Consider the following 24852-nt stretch of genomic DNA (forward strand, 5'->3'; position numbering starts at 1 on the left):
TTACTGCAATCAATAATGTGTAAACATTGACTGATTGAATGATTGGACAAGTTTGTTTTTGTTTCTTCTTGTTTTTTTTTTCTGTATTTGTTGATGTTATTGTTGTTGCTGGGTTTTTTTTTATATATCATTTTTTATTTTATTTTGTCTTTTTCTCTCTCTAGTGGATGCTACTGTTTGTTTTATATTGTTTGTTTCATACTGTTCTCTGTATTGTATACATGTCTTTGCAAAAAAAAAAAAAATTTTAAGTTAAAAAAAAAAAAATTATAAATTTTTTTTAAAAACCCTCATGACCAGTGCGTTGAGTTCACATGTACGTGTCGACGACCACTGACCTCTGACCTCCATGTCATTCATGTAGACGCTGACCCTGTACTGTCCGGGCCCCTGCGGGTCGAAGTCGACCTTGTACTCTCCCCTGCTGGTCTCCACCAGGTGGGCCGACACTTCGGATCCCTGGTAGTTGACCTTCACCTTCACCTCGCCCTCCCCGGCCTGGGTGGAGTCCGCTACAGGGGAGGGAGAGAGGGGTGAGTGGTGTTGGTGGTGGTGGTGGTGAGATTGTGTTGTGTGTGTGTGTGTGTGTGTGTGTGTGTGTGTGTGTGTGTGTGTGTGTGTGTCTGTCTGTGTCTGTTTCTCTGTGTGTTTGGTGTGTGTGTGTGTGTGTGTGTGTGTGTGTGTGTGTGTGTGTGTGTTTGGTGTGTCTGTCTGTCTGTGTCTGTTTCTCTGTGTGTTTGGTGTGTGTGTGTGTGTGTGTGTGTGTGTGTGTGTGTTTGGTGTGTCTGTCTGTCTGTGTCTGTTTCTCTGTGTGTTTGGTGTGTCTTTGGTGTGTGTGTGTGTGTGTGTGTGTGTGTGTGTGTGTGTGTGTGTGTGTGTGCGTGTGCGTGTGTGTGTACAGATGTGTATATATGTATGTATTGTGTATGAATTGGTATGTGTATATGTGTGCACGTGTAAGCGTATCTAAAGTATGTGTGTGTGTGTGTGTGTGTATGCTTGTATATATGTTTGTGTGTATGTATGTGTGTGTGTATGTGTGTGTGTGTGTTTTCTTCAGTTTAACGTCTATTCACTATAAGTGTTTTTAGACGGAAAGGAGTAAAGTAGTGTATAAAGGAAAGGGAATGCATGTGAATATTAGTGTAAAAAAAAAGAAAAAAAAAGTTCATGTTATGTATCAGAGGAAAAGTATATTGTACACACTGTGTGTGTGAGTGTGTGTGTGAGTGTGTGTGTGTGTGTGTGTGTGTGTGTGTGTGTGTGTGTGTGTGTGTGTATGCATGTGTGTGTACACATTGTGTGTGTGTGTGTGTGTGTGTGTGTGTGTGTGTGTGTGTGTGTGTGTGTGTGTGTGTGTACATGTGTTGGCAGTTCTGTGAAAACACGTCCATTTACAAGCATATCTTGTGTGTGTGTACTAAAAAAACAAACAAACAAAAATCACATGGATGAACCAGAACCAGAAAACTGCACTGACAGCTGAAGATTAAGGTCCGACCAGCAACACCCCCCTCCCATTCCTCCCCCCCTCTAGACCACACACCTATGTGTATCTGTATACATGTATGTTCGTGCACATATATATGTCACATGGAGCGATGACCTACAGGTAACGCGCCCGCCTAGGAAGCGACAGAATCTGAGCACGCTGGTTCGAATCACGGCTCAGCCGCCGATATTTTCTCCCCCTCCACTACACTTTGACTGGTGGTCTCTGGACGCTAGTCATTCGGATGAGACGATAAACCGAGGTCCCGTGTGCAGCATGCACTTAGCGCACGTAAAAGAACCCACGGCAACAAAAGGGTTGTTCCTGGCAAAATTCTGTAGAAAAATCCACTTCGATAGGAAAAACAAATAAAACTGCACACACACACAAAAAAAAACCACCCAAAAAATGGGTGGCACTGTTCTGTAGCGACACGCTCTCCATAGGGAGAGCAGCCTGAATTTCACACAGAGAAATCTGTTGTGATAAAGAGAGTAATACAAATACAAAAATATGTGTGTATATCATTTTATACATATGCACTGTGGTATGTGTGTGTGTTGACATTTATATGAAAACACATACATGTACAAGCATATCTGTATACGAGTGTATACTATGAAAAAAAAAAATTTTTTTAAAGATAGAAAAAAAGAAATAAAATCACAGGGAGGACCCAGGTGAAGTGCACTGACCGTTGAAGGTGAAGGTGCGGCCCACAGCCCCGCCCTCCAGGCCATACACCTGGACAAGAGAGGGGTCAAAGGCCCGCAGGTGAAAGGGGCTCCCCGAGATGTGGTCCCCCTCGTACAGCACTGACACCTCCCACACACCTGGAACACACAGGAGGTGTTAAGATGCTACTGCTGCTGTTACTACTACTACTACTACTACTACTACTACTGTGGCTACAATACAATACCATATGGAGTGATACAATACAATACAGTGCAATACAATATGGAGTGATACAATACAATACAATACAATACAATACAGTGCAATACAATATGGAGTGATACAATACAATACAATACAATGCAACACAGTGCAATACAATATGGAGTGATACAATACAATATGGTCACAGTGATACAATACAATACGCAGTGATACAATACAATACAATATGGAGTGATACAATACAATACAATACGGTCAAAGTGATACAATACAATATGGAGTGATACAATACAATACAATATGGAGTGATACAATACAATACAATATGGAGTGATACAATACAATACGATACAATATGGAGTGATACAATACAATACAATATGGAGTGATACAATACAATACAATACAATATGGAGTGATGCAATACAATACAATACAATACGGAGTGATACAATACAATACAATATGGAGTGATACAATACAATACGATACAATATGGAGTGATACAATACAATACGATACAATATGGAGTGATACAATACAATATGGAGTGATACAATACAATACAATATGGAGTGACACAATACAATACGGAGTGATACAATACAATGCAATACCAAACAATATGGAGTGATACATACAATATAATGTAATACAATTCAATACAAATCACAACAGAAAACAGCACAATACAATACAACATGATACGACGCGACGAGATGCGATGCGGTGTGATGCAATGTGACAACATACAATACAATACACCACACCACACCACACCACAACACACCACACCCCAGCAGACAACACACACAAGCACTGACCGACTTCATCAGGGGTGAATCCAGCATCGTAGGCCCCCGAGCGGAAGAGGGCGGGCACATTGTGAACGCGGCCACTGGGACTGCGGGCCTCCACTCGCATGTCACCCTGACCCGCCTTGGAGATGTCCACCTGGAAAAGTGGGTCACGGCAAAAGTGGGTCATGCTAAAGGAGGTCACAGCAATATGGGCCACGTCAAAGTGGGTCATGTTAAATGTCAAGGCAATGCGGGTCATGTCAAAGTGTGTCACAGCAAAGGTCACAGCAAAAGTGGGTCATAGTAAAGAAGGTCATAGGCAAAGTGGGTCACATTAAAGAAGGTCATGGCAAAGTGGGTCATGGGAAAGAGGGTCAAGTTAAAGGTCGTGGCAAGTGGTTCACAGCAAAGTGGGTCAAATTAAAGATGGTCATGGGAAAGTGGGTCACACTGAACAGGGTCATGGCAAAGTGGGTCACATCAAAGTGGGTCACATTAAAGAGGGTCACAGCAAAATGGGTCACGTCAAAGAGGATTACATCAAACTTAAAACCAAGCTAAAAAAAAGAAAAAGAAACCTGAATAAAGTTTGTAATGAAATATACTGAATTTTGTCAAAAATGGAATTACATCAGACTGGATCACACGAAACTGGACCACATAAAAGCTGGTCACATGATCACACTAAACTGGGTCACATCAAAGTGGGTCACATTAAATCAGACCACATCAATATGGACCGCATAAAAATGGACCACATCGATTTCGGTCACGTCAAAGTGGACCATTCTTTTGTCTCCCTCTCTCTTCCCCCACCCCCCCTTCTCTCCCTCCCTCCCTCTCCTTTTCTCTCTCTCCCTCTTCTCTCTCTCTCTCCCCTCCCGCTTCCTCTCCCCTTCTCTCTGTCCTTCTTCTCTCTCTCTCTCCCTCTTCTCTTTCTCTCTCTCTCCCCCTCATCTCTCTCATTCCCCCCTCCCGCTTCCTTCTCTTCCTCCCTCTCTTTCTTTCTCTCTCCCCACCCCCCCCTCACTCTCTCTCTCTCTCCTCTCTCTCCCCCCTCCCGCTTCCTCTCCCCTTCTCTCTCTCCCTCTCTCTCTCCCTCTCCTCTCTCTCATTCTCCCTCCCTCTCTTTCTTTCTCCCCCCGCCCCCCCATCTCCCTCAATATATATATCTATCTCTCTCTCCCTCTCTTTCTCTTTCTACCCCACCCAAAACAGAGGAAAGACACTGACAGTGATATCAGTGGGGTAGCCGACGCAGGCGCGGTCCGGCGGACTGCAGACGACACGGGATCGGTCAGCGTTGACCTTGAAGTGCACGGGGCAGCCAGCAATGGACTTGTTGTCGTACAGGACGTCCAGCTGTCGGTAATGAGAAGCGCGGATTCCATTATCATCAGTTCAACTCACTGTTGTTTATATTGTCACTGTTTTTGCTGCTATCATTGTCGTTACTATTATCATTACTATCATTACCATTGTTGTTGGTGTTGTCACTGTCATTTTTTTACCATTATCATTGTTGATGTTGTTGTTTTTACTTTGTTTCTATTAATCCTAATTAATGCTTTTTGATTTTCTGTTTATTTGCATCATTATTATTTGCTCAACTGACAGTTGTTTTTTCTCCTTCTTGTTCTTTATCTTACCATTATTATCATCATCCTCACCACCATTATCATCATCATTATCACCATTTAAAAAATTTTTTTTGAGTCAAACCATGATAATGACTATTACTTTTCTTCTTCTCAGTAGTAGTTGTAGTCGTCATTGTCATCGTCGCCGTAGTAGTAGTAGCAGTATCATCATCATCACCATCACCATTGTCATCATCATCACCATCACACACCCTCACCTTGTGCTGTCCAGTCTCCACAGGGGTGAAGGAACAGCTGGCGGTGGACCCCGACCACTGCATGTGCACGGGGGGACTGGAGTTCGGACCCGTCAGCACGGCGTGAATGTCATCCGGGGAACCGTCCTCCAGATGAATTTGGAAGGTTTTCTGTAAGGTGAGGGGGGAGTGGGGTTAGTTGGTGGGTGTGTGTGTGTGTTGTGTGTGTGTGTGTGTGTGTGTGTGTGTGTGTTGTGTGTGTGTGTGTTAGGCATGTTGTGTTGTGTGGGTGACTGGGTGGGTGTGGGTGTATGGCTGTGTGTGTGTGTGTGTGTGTGTGTGTTGTGTGTTGTGTGCTGTGTGTGTGTGTGTGTGTGTGTGCGTTGTGTGTGTGTGTGTGTGTGTGTGTGTGTGTGTGTGTGTGTGTGTGCGCTCCAGGTGAATTTGCAAGGTTTTCTGTAAGATGGGAGGTGGTGTCAGTTGGTGGGTGGGTGGGTGGTGGGAGGGGTGAGGAAGGTGGGGACAGTCAGGGAGGTTGGTAGTTTGTGAGGTGTGTGTGTGTTTTGTGTGTGTGTGTGTGTGTGTGTGTGTGTGTGTGTGTGTGTGTGTGTGTGTGTGTGTGTGGGTGGGTGTATGGTTCTGTGTGTGTGTGTGTGTGTGTGTGTGTGTGTGTGTGTTAGGCGTGTTGTGTTGTGTGGGTGGCTAGGGTGGGTGTGGGTGTATGGTTCTGTGTGTGTGTCTGCGCGCGCGTGCGTTGTTTAGGTGGATGGGTTGCTGTGGGTGTATGGGTGGGTTGGTATTTGTGAAGATGGTGTATGTGTGTGTGTGTGTGTGTGTGTGTGTGTGTGTGTGTGTGTGTGCGTGTATGTGTGTGCGTGTGCGTGTGCGTGTGCATGTGTGTGTGTGTGCGTGCACGCGCACTTGTGCATCAGAGAATGTGTATACAATTATTCAAACCACTTAAAGATGAGTTAACAAATGATTTTCAATGTGTGTACAAGTGTTAACTTTACACAAAAGTGCTCAAGCTGCTGCACGCATGCCCATACATAAACATAAATGCACATGAGCTGCTTCATAATGCACAAAATGTGATATCTCTCTCTCTCTCTCTCTCTCTCTCTCACACACACACACACACACACACACACACACACACAAATACATTTGATCTCTGCGGAAAACATAAGAATGATCAGAATGAAGCCGATCTGTGAATGCAATGGTTAAGATATGATGATTTTACATATACTTATTTTTTCTCTTTTTTTTTTAATGCCCAATGAAGAAGCTCTAAATGTTATGACAATGTACAAATAAATACATAAATAAATGAACTGATTAATAAATAAGTAAATTAATTGGTTTATTTATTGATTGATTAAATGAATAAGAAAGGAAGATAAAGCAGAACTGAAAACACATCTATCAGAAAAAATAAGTCCACAATGAGAGCAAAGCGAGTGGAGTGATGGCCTAAAGGTAACGCGTTCGCCTAGGAAGCGAGAAAATCTGAACGCACTGGTTCAAATCACGGCTCAACCACCGACATTTTCTCCCCCTCCACTAGACCTTGAGTGGTGGTCTGGACGCTAGCCATTCGGATGAGATGATAAAACGAGGTCCTGTGTGCAGCATGCACTTAGAGCATGTTAAAGAACCCACGGCAACAAACGGGTTGTTCCTGGCAAAATTCTGTGGAAAAACCCTCTTCAATAGGAAAAACAAATGAAACTGCATGCATGGGGAAAAAAAATGGTGGCGCTGTAGTGTAGCGACACACTCTCCCTGGGGAGAGCAGCCCAAATTTCACACAGAGAAATCTGTTGTGATAAAAAGAAATACAAATACAAATAGAGATGTGGGCCGATGAGAAAACGAACAGTTTAATTTCTTCTTTTATTTCACATTTTATTCGATAATTTTCTTCACCGTGCTTGATGTGAGCAGGTGAGAGAGAGAGAGAGAGAGAGAGAGAGAGAGAGAGAGAGGGGGAGGGAGGGAGAGAGAGAGTGTGTGTGTGCGTGTTTATGCGAGCGTGCGTGCGTGCATGTGTGAGTGTGTCTGTGCATGCGTGAGTGCATGCATGTGTGTGTGTGAATCATATTCATATACTTATCTTTGAATACCTGAAAACATATTTTCATTAACTAATTTGTGTGCATATTGTAAAATGCTTAGACCCAATGGATAAACACACTATAAACCATCAATTATCATTACATGAAAACAAATGCTCAGAAAAGCAAAAACTGAAATGAGGAAATGATATAGATGCTACAATTTATTTATTTATTTATTTAAAGAAATAACTAAGCCTTGTATCTGTCAATAGTTTCACACATATGTACATATCTACAGCCATGCTATTAAAAAGCTGAAATGAAAACCATGCAAAAAAACAAAAACAAAAAAAAACAAACGCAAAACAAACAACTGAGCAATGAATCTAAGTGTTACACAAAAATGGCAACATGACAATACATTATAATCATACATACTTTCTTCTTTTTTTTTTATGATGAAAAAATTCAGATTCAACACTTTGACTGCTTTCTCTTTTGTCATCGAAAAATCCTGATGGACTCTCTCCCATCTTCTGTATACTATTAATCCTCGTACTTACTACTCAAATCATCATATTTTTTGTTGCGCAATATGTTAAGACAAAAATAAAAGTTAAAAATTAAAAAAAACAGCCCCCCCCCCCAAAAAAAAAAAAAGATGATAATGTTTGTGTCGTACGACGCATGTTTAGAATCCAAAATTCATATTTTTAACAACAACAAAAACCAAAACAAAACACCAAAATAACAAACCAACAATAAAAAAAACCAAAAAAAACCCCCCAGAAATAATACATGTACAAAGCTGCTTCAGAATGTGCGAATTCTAACAAAAATGTTGTTTGAATATTTCAGATAAAACGACATACATTCTTTCAAAGATCAATCCAATCAGTGATCTAAAAGCTCTCAACTAACTCTCAAAATCAAACCACTCCATCAGTCAATCATTCACCCAGTCCACTCATCCAGGCAGTGCAACAGATCAAGTCCGTAAGTCCTCTCGTTTAATCCAAATCTCAACTCTCCTCCAAAATCACCCCCAAAAACGTTCACACCAAAACAAGCGCTATTCACAACCCGCTGCTGCAACACAAGCACGCTACCACGCACACGCATACACACACACACACACACACACACAGTGGAGTGATGGCCTAGAGGTAACGCGTCCGCCTAGGAAGCGAGAGAGAATCTGAGCGCGCTGGTTCGAATCACGGCTCAGCCACAGATATTTTCTCCCCCTCCACTAGACCTTGAGTGGTGGTCTGGACGCTAGTCATTTGGATGAGACGATAAACCGAGGTCCCGTGTGCAGCATGCACTAAGCGCACGTAAAAGAACCCACGGCAACAAAAGGGTTGTTCCTGGCAAAATTCTGTAGAAAAATCCTCTTCGATAGGAAAAACAAATAAAACTGCACGCAGGAAAAAATACCAAAAAAAAAGGGTGGCACTGTAGTGTAGCGACGCGCTCTCCCTGGGGAGAGCAGCCCGAATTTCACACAGAGAAATCTGTTGTGATAAAAAGAAATACAAATACAAACACACACACACACACACACACACACACACACCCTACACCATCACCATGGTGACCAAACCCTGGAAACGGTGCACTTCAGAAAATGTAGGATTAGTTAACAGAAGAAAGAATGGCACAAACTCCTTTCCTGAAACCGAAAAAGTGTGTTTCAACAAGAACAGACTTAGCACACACACACACACACATGACCACAACCTTAAAAGTTAAAACACACCCCTTGCTTTTTACCCACATGCCACAGACTTAATGAACAACATCCTAAAACTGTGTTTTGGCAGGTTAAAACACACATGACCGCAGCAGACTTGAATACTGGCCCTAGCTTTACTATTCACCAGAGTTAATTACATCCTCAAAATGTGTATGATAGTCAGTTGTGATCTGTCTATGACCATCAGAACAGCAGAGGAGGCAACTGCTGTCCCAACTAGCTGGGCTACAACTTGAATTTAGTGGAGAATGTCTTGCCCAAGTTACAGATCAGCCAAGAGGGTTTTAGGACAGTCGGTGTTGGGGATGGCTCCCAAAAGGGCCAACTAGCCCCCAAGGCTGCAGCACAAAGAGCCAGTGCAATCTTGCCTCCTGGTTTGAGAGTCATAGTCCTTCACAAATGACTAAGCTGTAAACGACTTCCCATTTCAGTGGCGAAATCATTGATTATCTCACTTCAAACTGTGTATCAACAAGGAAGTACACATGACCCCACAAAGGCCCTGGCTTTTCTACTGTACACATTAACTCTTTCCATACGAACGGCGAAAGAGACGATGTTAACAGCGTTTCACCCCAATTACCATCATCAAAATATTGCAAGCGGAAGGCTCTTATTCTGAAGATGTGAATGTTGACAAAGGATATCACAATTCTGACGACGGAAGCTAAAGGTTCCGTCATTCAGACACCCACTGGACATCCGAGGGGTCTGTTTAGAGGAGAAGAGAGGACTGGCTGTACGGAGTGAGTTAACTTTGTTTCTATTTTTGGGGTGGACTTTCTAAACTGCATCCATAACCCTGTGTTTCAATAAGTATCGTATGACCACAACCAAAAAAATCAAAAAAACCAGGACTTGGCTTTTCTACTGTCTACAGATTCAACTTCATCCAAGCTTTTCTACTTACTTTGCACTCTAGCTTTTCTACTTATTTTACACACACCCTAGCTTTTCTGCTTATTTTACACACCCTAGCTTTTCTACTTATTTTACACACCCTAGCTTTACACACCCTAGCCTTTCTGCTTATTTTACACACCCTAGCTTTTCTGCTGAAAACTTCAAACAGAAGTTCATCGCTACCACACATGAACACATCATCTCCAGAAAGCTGGATTCAAGGACAAAAGATGCTGTCTTATCACAAAATTCTATTGTGATTGTAATTGTAAATGGTTTAAATCCTTTCCTGAAACATTATTTGTGTGTTTTTCTTTCTTTCCTCTTTTTTTTCTTTCTTTTCTTTTGACAGTTTTTGTAACAGCCTGATATGAGAAGAAAACTGAAATATTTAAAATGTTGACTTGATCTTATTTCTATGCAGTCGTTTTTTTCCCCCCGACATGTCTGAGGGGTTTAAATGAAAACCCCCACCAACACCAACATGTAAGTAAGATATGAGAGGGGGGAAGTGGGGGGAATGGGGGGCAGGGGTGTGTTTGGGTCAGTAACCACAAAACAACGTTAATTACTGCACCCGCGTTCCCTAAACCAATCACACACATCGCCTCAAAACAGCTCACGCTCAGCGTGTGTGGAGGTTCCGGACCACCAGAGTACCATACCACCCCGGTGTCATTCAGGTGAGATAACGATGCAAGTGTGACACAAACAAGGTATCGTACAGGTGTTATACCATCCAGGTGTGTGAAACCATTCACGTACTGTCCCAGGTGTGAAACTTTTATTTAAAGTATTGTTCAGGCGTGGTACCATGCCAGTGCTATTCCAGAGAAAAACTGCTTGGGACTTGTGTGATGAAGACTTTTTTTTCTTTCTTTTTTTTTTTTTTAACTATTTTCATTTTACAGTGCTTTCATTTCTGTCTTTGTTTCTGTCCTTCCTTCCGTATGTGTGTGTGTGTGTGTGTGTGTGTGTGTGTTCTATTTGTTCGTTCTTTTGCTAAACGTCTATCCACAGTTGTGATTTTAGACGAAAAATCCATCATCTCCCCCCCACCCCACCCATGCCTTAAATCATCACTACTTTCCCTGTTACTCTCTTCTCAACTAGCATTAAATAAAAAAAAAGAAAGAATATAAACAAAATAAAATAAAATGACTAGTCAACCAGTAGAATTACAACAAAGAGCGGACTGGGCTCCAAATTAAACTCTGCTCTATTTCTGTGTGTGCGTGCGTGTGTGCCTGAGTGCGTGTGTGCGTGCGTGATTGTGTGTATGGTCATGCAAATCAAGATTTCAAAATGTAGGCTTGCAGTATTATTTCCTTCTTTTTTTTATCATGTTTAAAATCAATGGTTAATTTTTTTTTTTAAGAGAAAACTGAGGTAAAAAAAAAAGGGCATAATAAAATCACATACTGTCAAAATTCAATGCAGTAAAAAAAAAAAATATATATCAGCACAATCAGCTTTAAGATTGTCAGAAATAATTTATTTTTTGAACACTGGATAGGATTTAAAAATACACAAATCAAATTCAAATGAACTTATTTCTGCTTCTTCTTCTTCTCACAATAACCTATAAATTCATATGTAATATTATTGTCATGGGAGAAATTTTCAAACACATGAACTAATTTCTGTTTTTCACAAAAAAATGAGTTGAGTATTGGCAGGTTCATACAAAAAACAAAGCATTAGGAGCTCATGGTCAATTATGACCAGCAAAAACAAAACTCTGTTCACGTTTCAGTTAACAACGGTTTATACAGAGAGATTATTGTGAATTGTGCATACTGATACAAAACTAAAGGATTATTAGAAATCAATATGTGTGAAAGAAATGTTCCTGCCACTGGAATAAAGTCTGTGTTCAAATATACATATTTAAATTTTAAAAAAATATATATAGCAGATGTTCTAATGGTGTGTGTGTGTGGGGTGTGTGTGTGGGGGGGGGGGGGGTGTTCAATATGTACATTTATTAATCTAGAAGGTAACAATTCAAGGCTGACAAATGATCAATACAATATTGGATTTTTTTTTCTTATCTGTTCTTACTGTTTTGTTTATGCAGCTAACAGTTAAATGTTCAAAGATTATTGGTGATTGAAATCATGCTTGGTGTTCAGTTTATGTTTTTTTTGTGGGGGGTTTTTCTTTGGTTATTATACAGCTGGGAATTAAATTTCAAAGTTATCATATTGGGTGTTCTGTTGTTGTAGTAGCACTGTTGGTTTTTGGCTAAAGTTTTCACAGCTAAATGTTTAGGATTAAGCATTAGTATTAATGTCATATAAGGTATTTTTCTGGCTATGTACTTATGTGTAATAAGATTAATTCAAGGGTATCAGTGGTTAATATTACATTGGGTATTCCGGGGAGGGGGGTGGGTTTGTATTTTATATAGATAAATGTTAATACAATAATAATTGTGACTGATATCATGCTGGGTATTCTGGGGTTTTTCAAGCTGGCATTTTATACAAGTAAATGTTAATAATTCAAGGAATGTTAGTGATTAATATCAGAGTGGGTATTCTGTTTGTTTGTTGTTGTTGTTTGTTTGTTTTTTGTGTTTTTGTTGCTTGTATTCTATTCAGATACATGTTAATAATTCAAGAAATATTAGTGGCTGATATCATATTGGGTATTCAGGGGGAGGGAGTAAGCTTTTGTTACATACATATGTAAGTGTGAATGATTCCAAGAATATAAGTAGTTAATCAATGTCATGTTGAGTATGTTGTTTTTTTTTAGCTTGTGTCTTATACAGATAAATGTTAGTAATTCAAGGACTGTTGGTAATCAACATAATATCATATATTAAACTGGCTTTTTAGTTTACATTCTATACATTCCAATATCGATGATCAAAGGATTAAGAGTGTGCAATGTTATACTGGATAATTCTGCCAAGTTTTTTTTTTCTCTGTTTCAGTCTAAGGCATTTTTTCATGCGAGGGGTTAACAATGTGTAAATCAGAATATTCTGTCTTGAGATTCCAGTTGTACACCATTATGTGCGTTCATCAAGTGAACAGATTCTTTTAGTTTGTGAAGTGCAGGGATGTGAATGTAACAAGTTTTCTTTTTTTAAATTTTTTTTAATAGCAACACCTACAAAGCATTATGTACAGTAATCCTACATCAGTGCCGATGCTTCACAGCGCCATCTACAACAAGAGCATTAGCTTCATCACACAGCCGAAGAAGTGGTTTTGACAAGCAGAAAGAAGGGGAACATGAAAAAAAACACAAAAAAAACCAACAAAGCAAAACGATTTCCGCCTGTCACCCTTGTGAAGAAAAACAAAAATCACCTCCTGGTGACACATGACATCGTCGAAGGTGCCCTCAAACACCGTGCGAATCGCCGCGGCGTCTGGGAACTCTCCTTCATCCGGCTCGCTGCGGGGGGACTGAGAATCGAACCCCTCGCTGGTGGGCGAGTCCTCGGCATTGATGGCCACCATTTGCTCAAAGTTATAGCCCTGGCCGCGGTGCCTCTCTACCACCATTTCGCTCTCTTTCGCCTCGTGCGCTTCACTCAACTCCTCCTCTACTTCCTCCTCTTGTCTCGTCGCCTCTGCTTGCGCCTGGGTTTTCACCTCTTCTTTGATCTGAAAGTTACAGGCAGGGACGGTGATACAGAGGTGTGGTGTTAATCTTTTGTTTCCGTTTCCGTTTCCGTTTCTCACGGAGGCGTCACTGTTGTTCGGAACAAATCCATGAAACGGCAACACCACATCTGCTTGGCAGATGCCTGACCACGTTGCACAACCCAGTGTGTTAGTCAGGATCTGAGTGCGTGCTTCTATATTTGTGTACCTAGTGGAGTGATGGCCTAGAGGTAACGCGTCCACCTAGGAAGTGAGAGAATCTGAGCATGCTGGTTCAAATCACGGCTCTGCCGCCAATATTTTCTCCCCCTCCACTAGACCTTGAGTGGTGGTCTGGACGCTAGTCATTCGGATGAGATGATAAACTGAGGTCCTGTGTGCAGCATGCACTCAGCGCACGTAAAAGAACCTACAGCAACAAAAGGGTTGTTCCTGGCAAAATTCTGTCGAAAAATCCACTTCGACAGGAAAAACAAATAAAACTGCAGGCAGGAAAAAATACCAAAAAATGAGTGGCGCCGTAGTGTAGCGACGCGCTCTCCCTGGGGAGAGCAGCCCGAATTTCACACAGAGAAATCTGTTGTGATAAAAAGAAACGCAAATACAAATACAACTCAGAGTGGATTTCTTCAACAGACTTTTCCCACAGAGCCAAACTTTTGTTGCAACGGGTTCTTTTTCAGTGCGTCAAGCGTGTGCTGCACACGGGGCCTTGATTCATCATCTGTTCAAAATGGCTAGATGCTCAGTTGGATTTTTCATACAAATATGGGAGAAATGGTGAGACTGGGGTTTGACTCCAGATTTTCACAGTCGTTGAAGCATTAACCCCTTGGTAAAAGAGGATTAGCATGGCATGATTTCTGTTTTGACTAAGTTTTGTGCATTCATAAGCAGTGTAACTGATTATCCTGAACAAAAGTAATCCAATCCCAAAAGGTAAAAGTCCAAATACAGAAAATGACTGACATCCTGACCTGTAAGCTCTGTCTCATCTCAGTGAGGTGACAGCCCTTCACTGACATCCTGACCTGTAAGCTCTGTCTTATCTCAGTGAGGTGACAGCCCTTCACTGACATCCTGACCTGTAAGCTCTGTCTGATCTCAGTGAGGTGACAGCCCTTTACTGACATCCTGACCTGTAAGCTCTGTCTCATCTCAGTGAGGTGACAGCCCTTCACTGACATCCTGACCTGTAAGCTCTGTCTCATCTCAGTGAGGTGACAGCCCTTCACTGACATCCTGACCTGTAAGCTCTGTCTGATCTCAGTGAGGTGACAGCCCTTCACTGACATCCTGACCTGTAAGCTCTGTCTTATCTCAGTGAGGTGACAGCCCTTCACTGACATCCTGACCTGTAAGCTCTGTCTGATCTCAGTGAGGTGACAGCCCTTCACTGACATCCTGACCTGTAAGCTCTGTCTGACCTCAGTGAGGTGACAGCCCTTCACTGACATCCTGACCTGTAAGCTCTGTCTTATCTCAGTGAGGTGACAGCCCTTCACTGACATCCTGACCTGTAAGCTCTGTCTGATCTCAGTGAGGTGACAGCCCTTTACTGACATCCTGACCTGTAAGCTTTGTCTTATCTCAATGAGGTGACAGCCCTTCACTGACATCCTGACCTGTAAGCTCTGTCTGATCTCAGTGAGGTGACAGCCCTTTACTGACATCCTGACCTGTAAGCTCTGTCTCATCTCAGTGAGGTGACAGCCCTTTACTGACATCCTGACCTGTAAGCTCTGTCTCATCTCAGTGAGGTGACAGCCCTTCACTGACATCCTGACCTGTAAGCTCTGTCTGATCTCAGTGAGGTGACAGCCCTTCACTGACATCCTGACCTGTAAGCTCTGTCTGATCTCAATGAGGTGACAGCCCTTCACTGACATCCTGACCTGTAAGCTCTGTCTGATCTCAGTGAGGTGACAGCCCTTCACTGACATCCTGACCTGTAAGCTGTGTCTGATCTCAGTGAGGTGACAGCCCTTTACAGACATCCTGACCTGTAAGCTCTGTCTTATCTCAGTGAGGTGACAGCCCTTCACAGACATCCTGACCTGTAAGCTCTGTCTTATCTCAGTGAGGTGACAGCCCTTCACTGACATCCTGACCTGTAAGCTCTGTCTGATCTCAATGAGGTGACAGCCCTTCACTGACATCCTGACCTGTAAGCTCTGTCTGATCTCAGTGAGGTGACAGCCCTTCACTGACATCCTGACCTGTAAGCTCTGTCTTATCTCAATGAGGTGACAGCCCTTCACTGACATCCTGACCTGTAAGCTCTGTCTTATCTCAGTGAGGTGACAGCCCTTCACTGACATCCTGACCTGTAAGCTCTGTCTTATCTCAGTGAGGTGACAGCCCTTCACTGACATCCTGACCTGTAAGCTCTTGTCTTATCTCAGTGAGGTGACAGCCCTTCACTGACATCCTGACCTGTAAGCTCTTGTCTCATCTCAATGAGGTGACAGCCCTGACCTGTAAGCTCTGTCTGATCTCAGTGAGGTGACAGCCCTTCAGTGAGGAGTGTACTGGTCAGCAGCAGTCAAGGAGTTAATCTGACATGCTGTTCTATAATTACTCTGTTTGAAAAAAGCCACAGTAAGGGACACACTCAACACAGTAAACAGAAACAAGACAATAATTACTGTCCAATGTATGACAGTGTGTCGTGTCTGACTATGACCATCAGAACAGCAAAGGAGGCATCTACAGTCCCGACTATCTGGACTAGAATTTGATTATGGTGGAGAGTGCCTCGCCCAAGTTACATCCCCACTCTCTCAGTCCGAGAGGACTTCAGGACAGTCGGTGTTGGGATGGTCCCCAAAGGCCAACTGGCCCCCAAAAACTGCAGCACTAAAGGGTCCGTGCAATCTTGCTTCAGAGTATGAAGAGTCATAGTCCTTCACGAAACGCTAAGCTGTAAATGTCTTCCCGTTGCAGTGTGGAAGAAACCGCTGATCATACAGCTCTCACTTTACTGTTGACCCGACGGTAAGCTTTCATGGGTTTTCTGATATATAAACCAAGCACTGAGAGTACAGGACGCATCTGACACAGCAACAGAAGCAAGGCAATAATGACAGTCCTGGAAAACGACAATCAGCACAGCATATGGGGCACAAGCAGGGACAGGGGAAAGACAGAGAGGAATGTGTGTAGGTGGGTGGGTGGGTGGGTGGGGGAGTGAGGGGGGGAGGTGTATGGGAGAAGGAAAGCTGCGATACCTTCCTGGCACACCTACAACCATGGAGCAGCACCATCAGCACCGCCTTCTGCTTCTGAAGGCATTAAGATCAGAGCGCTGCGGTGATACGACAACATAACATTCAGTAATGATGATAATGATATGGATACCACTTATACAGCGCCTGTCCTCGGTCAGAAGACCAAGCTCCAAGCGCTCTACAAACACTGAGTCATTATTTACAACAGGCTGGGCGCCAGACAGCAGAAGAACACCTGGGGAGAGTCACTTAACCCATTCATTCCCATGGAGTTAACTCTCTCCATACGAATGGCGAAAGAGACGACGTTAACAGCGTTTCACCCCAATTACCATCATCAAAATATTGCAAGCGGAAGGCTGTTATACTGAAGACGTGAATGTTGACAAAGAATACCACAATTCTGACGACGGAAGCTAAAGGTTGGGTCATTCAGACACCCACTGGACATCCGAGGGGTCTGAGTAGAGGAGAAGAGAGGACTGGCCGTACTGAGTGAGTTAAGATAAGATAAGAATAACTTTATTATCTCCAACTGGAGAAATTTGGTCAGGTGCATTATCACAACATAGACAAGTAAACAACATGGGGACCATAACTGTAAAAGCCAACAACAGCCCCTACAAATATTACGAAGATACAAATGTAAAAAATATCACATACATCGTTTCATACATACATCTACACACTGCAGGTAGTAACTAGTATTCTTAATGTAAAAACAGAAAGAATTAAGAAACATTATTTGAATATAATTATAAACATAGCCTACTATACTGCACATTAATTATAATAGACAGATAAGATAAGAATAAAGATGAATTGCGGAAAACCACAACCAGATAATCAGCACACACACCCGCACCCCCCCCCCCACCCACCCACCCCACACACGCGGATAACTTGATTAAGCAAGAGTAATAAACATATATTCTCAAATAAAAGCATTTCACATATTCGCTTTTAAAAACATTGCAATTGATTATTACATCGTAATTATTAAACAGAAATATATTTAGAATATATTTAGTTTTCGGTCTCGGCAGGTGCCCTTGCCGTACTGATGCCGAAAAACGGAGAAGATATGCTGATACTGACTTGGTTTTTTCCTCCAAACTGGCACATGGGAATGCAGCTGAAAATGCTTTAGAAGCTAGCTCCTTTTGCTTGTGATTTTATGCATACGAAGGATGAAGAATGAATGAATGATATGAATATTCATACAGCACCTATCCTCAGTCGGAGACCAAGTTCTAAATGCTTTACAAACACGGAGTCATTTGCACAACAGGCTGTCTACCTGGCCAGAGCTGACTGACAGCTGCCACTGGTGGGCGCTCATCATTCGTTTCCTGTGTCATTCAATCAGGTTTCAGGCACGCACACATATACACTCAGATATGTAGCATTTTACATGCATGACCGTTTTGTTTTATTTACCCCGCCAAGTAGGCAGCCATACTCTGTTATCGGGGCTGTGCTTGCTGGGTATGGATTACAGGATGTTTAACACACGAAGGGGATTCAGGCACTAGCAGGTCTGTACACATGCTGACCTGGAAGATCAGATAAATTCTCAACCCTTTACCCACCAGGCGCCATTACTGAGGTTCAAAGCCAGGACCTTAAGTCCAACGCTTTAACCACTCGGCTATTGCGCCTGTCATGTAGGAACATCTACGCCATTTCAATGAAACGAATTTTGATGCAACGACAATGCCGGGGCGGAGGACTGAAAGAGTTAATGCAAAATGTACTTGACATTGTCGCACCCTACAGTCCAGCCAGCCGAACAAGGCCACACATCAGGACTGCCCATGTAGACAAGAAAAAATCAACCACATGCAAAATGAGCTGAATTATGTAGTGTATTTTCACAATATACCTTCCACTCCACAAGACATGGTGACAGCACGCCAGGGGAAAGAGAGGGGGCCAGGTGGAGGGGGGGGGGGGAAGAGAGGGGGGCCAGGTGGAGGGGGGGGAAGAGAGGGGGCCAGGTGGAGAGGGGGGGAAGAGAGGGGGCCAGGTGGAGAGGGGGGGAAGAGAGGGGGGGCCAGGTGGAGAGGGGGGGGAAGAGAGGGGGCCAGGTGGAGGGGGGGGAAGAGAGGGGGCCAGGTGGAGGGGGGGGGGAGAGAGGGGGCCAGGTGGAGAGGGGGGGGAAGAGAGGGGGCCAGGTGGAGAGGGGGGGGAAGAGAGGGGGGGCCAGGTGGAGGGGGGAAGAGAGGGGGCCAGGTGGAGGGGGGGGAAGAGAGGGGGCCAGGTGGAGGGGGGAAGAGAGGGGGCCAGGTGGAGGGGGGGGGAAGGAGGCCAGGGGGAAGGGGGGGGGAGAGAGGAAAGCCAGGGGGAAGGGGGGGAGAGAGGGGGCCAGGTGGAGGGGGGAAGAGAGGGGGCCAGGTGGAGGGGGGGGGGGAAGGAGGCCAGGGGGAAGGGGGGGGGAGAGAGGAAAGCCAGGGGGAAGGGGGGGAAGAGAGGGGGCCAGGTGGAGGGGGGGGAAGGAGGCCAGGGGGAAGGAGGGGGGAAGAGAGGGGGCCAGGTGGAGGGGGGGGGGGGAAGGAGGCCAGGGGGAAGGAGGGGGGAAGAGAGGGGGCCAGGTGGAGGGGGGGGGGTAGAGAGGAAAGCCAGGGGGAAGGGGGGGGAAGAGAGGGGGCCAGGTGGGGGGGGGAAGAGAGGGGGCCAGGTGGAGGGGGCAAGAGAGGAAAGCCAGGAGGGAGGGGGGGGAAGAGAGGGGGGGCCAGGTGGATGGGGAAGAGAGGGGGCCAGGTAGAGGGGGGGGGGGGAAGAGAGGGGGCCAGGTAGAGGGGGGGGGAGAGGGGGGGGCCAGGTAGAGGGGGGGGGGAGAGGGGGGGGGGGCCAGGTAGAGGGGGGGGAGAGAGGGGGCCAGGTAGAGGGGGGGGGGAGAGGGGGGGCCAGGTAGAGGGGGGGGAAAGAGAGGGGGCCTGGTAGAGGGGGGTGGGGGGGGAAGAGAGGGGGCCAGGTAGATGGGGGGGGGGAAGAGAGGGGGCCAGGTGGAGTGGGATGGGGGAAGAGAGGAAAGCCAGGGGGGAGGGGGAAGAGAGGGGGCCAGGTGGTGGCGGCAGTGCGGGGGAGGAGGGGGGATGGATGGATGGGAAAAGCATGTGGTGAAAGAAGGATGGGAGTGTTTGGAGTTCAAACCTTGACACACTTACAAGCACAAGAAAAACCGATCATCATCCCTGGGAGAAAATCAAAATGAGGTGCGGGAGGGAGGGGAGTGGGGAGGAAGGGAGGGGGAGTGGGGGGGGGGATGGAGGGGTATGGAGGAAGGATGGGGGGGGAGGGGAGTGAGGGGGAGTCGGAGGGGATGGGAGTGGGGGAGGGGGGCGGGAGGGGTGGGGGGGGGGGGCATATCTGAACACCCAAAACAAAAAAGCCAGTCAAGCGAAGCAAAGGGGAAGTTTTTGAAAAAAACAACAATTTACCACCACAACATGAAAGGCCGAGGACAAAGATCATATAATGCTTGACAACACAACACACACACACACACACACACACACACACAGACACACACACACACACACACACACACACACACACAGACACACACACACACACACACAGACACACACACACACACACACACACACACACAGACACACACACACACACAGACACACACACGCACACACACACACACACACACACACACACACACACACACACACACACACACAGACACACACACACACACACACACACGCACACACACACACACACGCACACACGCACACACACACACACACACACACACGCACACACACACACACACACACACACACACGCACACACACACACACACACGCACACACACACACACGCACACACACACACACACACACACACACACACACACACACACACACACGCACACACACACACACACACGCACACACACACACACACACACACACACACGCACACACACACACGCACACACACACACACACACACGCACACACACACACACACACACACACACACACAGACACACAGACACACACACACACACACACACACACACACACACACACACACAAACAAACAACAACAAAGGTGAAAACAACTTGCAAGAAAACGAAATTTTCAAAAAAAAAAATGCGGAAAATAAAAACTGTGAACTTACAACTTCACTGAAAACGAAACAAATCTTTTAAATAAGGATTGGCATTCATAGAACACAGGACAGTGCAAAGAATCCAGACTTCAATATTCTCTGATATATCTTTTCTTGGAGAAAAAGATAAAAAAAAACAAAAAACAAAAAACTTTAAGTACATAATAATGTATATAATAATTTCCGGGTACATCCACACTGAAATTAACATACCACGCATAATGTATATAATAATTTCCGGGTACATCCACCACTGAAATTAACCCACCACACAGAGCTTGCATTCGTGCAGTTACACATGACCACCCAATGTACACACTTGACATGCAGGATGATGTGTACCCCCCCTCACCACTACTGCTACACACCTACAACACACGCACTACACAGCTACTACGAAACCAGGGGTCCAATCCATGGGGAAGACATCAAACAGAAAATGCCTAAAAAATGATTTAATTGTGTTGTCTGACGCAATCCATCAGAAGTCAGAATTCATGGCAGTTTGATTCAAGCCAAGTCTAAGTCTAAACATCGACTGAAAAGGGCTGAGATTTTGTCCAGCGATTCTGCTAGACCACACCTCACACGCACACTTTGTTAACGAGTTTCCTCAGTGCTGCAATCGATGAGAAATGATAATATTTCAACCTCAAGCTGTACATACCAAGCTCAAATTTCACTCTGTGCAGTAGTTGATTAATGTCTGCAATGTGCATAGGAAACATAGTTTCAGTTTCAGTTTCAGTAGCTCAAGGAGGCGTCCCTGCGTTCAGACAAATCCATATACGCTACACCACATCTGCCAAGCAGATGCCTGACCAGCAGCGTAACCCAACGCACTTAGGCCTTGAGAAGGAAAAAAAAAAAAAAATTGTTCTATTGTTGTTGTTCTACATGTATGCGTTGTGAGAGTGCTACTGGTGTTCTGCTACTGTTCTACTCGAGTTTCACTGCTGTGCTTTGTGAGAGTGCTACTACTGTTCCGCTATTGTTCTACTGGGGTGTTTTACAGCTATGCTTTGTGAGAGTGCTACTACTGTTCCGCTATTGTTCTACTGGGGAGTTTTACAGCTATGCTTTGTGAGAGTGCTACTACTGTTCCGCTATTGTTCCACAGGGGTTTTACAGCTATGCTTTTTGAGAGTGCTACTAATGTTCAGCTATTGTTCCACAGGGGTTTTACGGCTATGCTTCGTGAGAGTGCTACTACTGTTCCGCTATTGTTCTACTGGGGAGTTTTACAGCTATGCTTTGTGAGAGTGCTACTACTGTTCCGCTATTGTTCTACTGGGGAGTTTTACAGCTATGCTTTGTGAGAGTGCTACTACCGTTCCGCTATTGTTCTACTGGGCGTTTTACAGCTATGCGACGGGTACAATAGCCGAGTGGTTAAAAGCGTTGGACTTTCAATCTCTGGGTCCTGGGTTCGAATCTCAGTCACAGCGTCTGGTGGGTAAAGGGTGGAGACTTTTCCAATCTCCCAAGTCAAATGTGTGCAGACCTGCTAGTGCCTGAAACCCCTTCGTGTGTATATGCAAGCAGAAGGTCAAATACACACGTTAAAGATTCTGTAATCCATGTCAGCGTTCAGTGGATTATGGAAACAATAACGTACCCAGCATGCACACCCCCAAAAACGGAGAATGGCTGCCTACATGGCAGGGGGGGGGGGGGGGATGGTCATACACGTAAAAGCCCACTCGTGCACACACGAGTGAACGTGGGAGTTGCAGCCCACGAACAAAGAAGAAGAAGAACAGCTACGGTTAGTGAGAGTACTACAAGTGTTCTGCTATTGTTCTACTGGGGTTTTACGGCTATGTTTAGTGAGAGTACTACAAGTGTTCTGCTATTGTTCTACTGGGGTTTTACGGCTATGCTTAGTGAGAGTACTACAAGTGTTCTGCTATTGTTCTACTGGGGTTTTACGGCTATGTTTAGTGAGAGTACTACAAGTGTTCTGCTATTGTTCTAATGGGGTTTTACGGCTATGCTTAGTGAGAGTACTACAAGTGTTCTGCTATTGTTCTACTGGGGTTTTACGGCTATGTTTAGTGAGAGTACTACAAGTGTTCTGCTATTGTTCTACTGGGGTTTTACGGCTATGCTTAGTGAGAGTACTACAAGTGTTCTGCTATTGTTCTACTGGGGTTTTACAGCTATGCTTAGTGAGAGTGCTACTGGCGTTCTGCAAATGCTCTACTAGAGTTTCCAGTTCTCATGCAACTTAAAACCCCCAAAAAAAACAAACGAGAAATAAACGATAACAACTGTTTTTTCAAGGGAGGTTACAAAACGGTAAACTGTAAGAAGGAAAGGAAGCTAAACAACGCAAAAGGCACACCACCTCAGCATGAACATGCAGTGATGTGGTATGATAGTCAGCCGTGTCCCACCACTGACCATCAGAACAGCAGAGGAGGTTAACTGCTGTCTCCGACCGACTATCTGGGCTGGAATTTGATCACAGCGGAGAGTGTCTTGCCCAGGTTACGTCCCTACTCTCTCGGACAAGAGGGTTTTAGGACGGTCGGCGTTTGGAGGGCTCCCAAAGGTTAACTAGTCCCCCAAGGCTGCAGCACTAAGAGCCAGTGCAGTATAGTAGTGTGGTATAGAATCATTAACAGCACGACTTCTTATGGACTGCGTAACAAAACGGCTAACCCAAACATGGACAAAAAAATCTCTAAATATTCAAACAAACAAACAAACATAAGCAAAACAGAATCACTAACAATATGATTTCTTATGGATACTATAACAAAACGGCCAACCCAAACATGAAATCTTAAAAGATTAAAACAAACAAACAAACTAAACAAAAAAAACAAAATGGCCTCCTACCTCCACGGCCACGTAAGCGTTGTCCAGGTTACCACTGAAGGTGGGTGGTTTGGCCACCAGTTTGACGGGCTTCAGCTTGGTGTAGTACGCCGCGTAGGCCATGATGCCCAGGTGTTCCCCTTCGGGGTCCGCCATCTCACCCGCCGTGATGATGGGTCCGATTCCTAGACGCTTCCCGGCGTCCAGACCTGCAGACACACACACACACACACACGCATTGAATTCATTGTGGGTAAGAGTGGGTGGCGGTTTGAGGGGGGGGGGGGGGGGGGTATGTGGACTGGGATTTTACTGGGTTTTTTTTTTTTTCTCTCTTTATTTGTAATTCTGAAATGTTTGCAGCTGAAGTCTAAGGGGCCGCTTAACCAAAGTGTATGTCTTAATGCTGATACAAAATAAAATAAAGAAGAACTCTCTCTCTCTCTCACACACACACACACTCACACACACACAACACACACACACTCACACACACACTCACAACACACACACACGCACACGCACACACACACACACAACACACACACGCACACACACACACAACACACACACACGCACACGCACACGCACACACACACACACACACACGCACACGCACACACACACACACAACACACACACACACACATGTGTGTGTGCATCATCATGGGTGATGGTGATGGTGGTGGTTTGAGAACGGGGGAGGGAGGGGGGGTGTGGACTGATTTGTGTGTGTGTGTGTGTTTTTGTTGTTGTTGTTGATGTTGTAATTCTGAAATGTTTGCAGCTGAAGTCTACAGGGTCGCTTAGCTGAAGTGTGTGTCTTAATACTGAAATAAAGTAAAACAAAGGTGAGCTGCCAACCACACACACAAGAAGAAGACAACAACAACAACAACAACAACAACAACAACGAGAGAAGGAAGAAGAAGAAGAAGAACAACAACAACAACAAGAGAAGGAAGAAGAACAACAACAACAACAACAACAACAACAAGAGGAGGAGGAGGAAGAGGAAGAAGAAGAACAAGAACAACAACAACAAGAGAAGGAAGAAGAACAACAACAACAACAACAACAATAACAAGAGGAGGAGGAGGAAGAGGAAGAAGAAGAACAAGAACAACAACAACAAGAGAAGGAAGAACAACAACAACAACAAGAGAAGGCAGAAGAACAACAACAACAACAACAAGAGAAGGAAGAACAACAACAACAACAACAAGAGAAGGAAGAAGAACAACAACAAGAGAAGGAAGAACAACAACAACAACA

The 24852-nt window shown here is 44.6% G+C and overlaps 1 protein-coding gene across 7 annotated transcripts in view; it reads right to left on the reverse strand.

The window, feature by feature from the left end:
• LOC143275326 (filamin-A-like) overlaps positions 1-24852 on the reverse strand; it is a 218166-nt gene that overhangs the window by 141579 nt on the left and 51735 nt on the right. For 4 of the 7 annotated variants that reach the window (XM_076579343.1, XM_076579345.1, XM_076579350.1 and 1 more), the window contains 7 exons: positions 23599-23786; positions 13084-13383; positions 5054-5203; positions 4429-4557; positions 3220-3349; positions 2188-2325; positions 339-512 (listed from right to left, as the gene is read on the reverse strand). In XM_076579343.1, coding sequence (XP_076435458.1) covers positions 339-512; positions 2188-2325; positions 3220-3349; positions 4429-4557; positions 5054-5203; positions 13084-13383; positions 23599-23786 — 1209 coding nt within the window. Of the gene's footprint in view, positions 1-338; positions 513-2187; positions 2326-3219; positions 3350-4428; positions 4558-5053; positions 5204-13083; positions 13384-16613; positions 16668-23598; positions 23787-24852 lie in introns of all 7 variants that reach the window. The other 3 variants (XM_076579347.1, XM_076579348.1, XM_076579346.1) reach the window with 2 other exon arrangements.

Source organism: Babylonia areolata, chromosome 30, assembly GCF_041734735.1.
Source record: "Babylonia areolata isolate BAREFJ2019XMU chromosome 30, ASM4173473v1, whole genome shotgun sequence".
Taxonomy (NCBI): domain Eukaryota; kingdom Metazoa; phylum Mollusca; class Gastropoda; order Neogastropoda; family Buccinidae; genus Babylonia; species Babylonia areolata.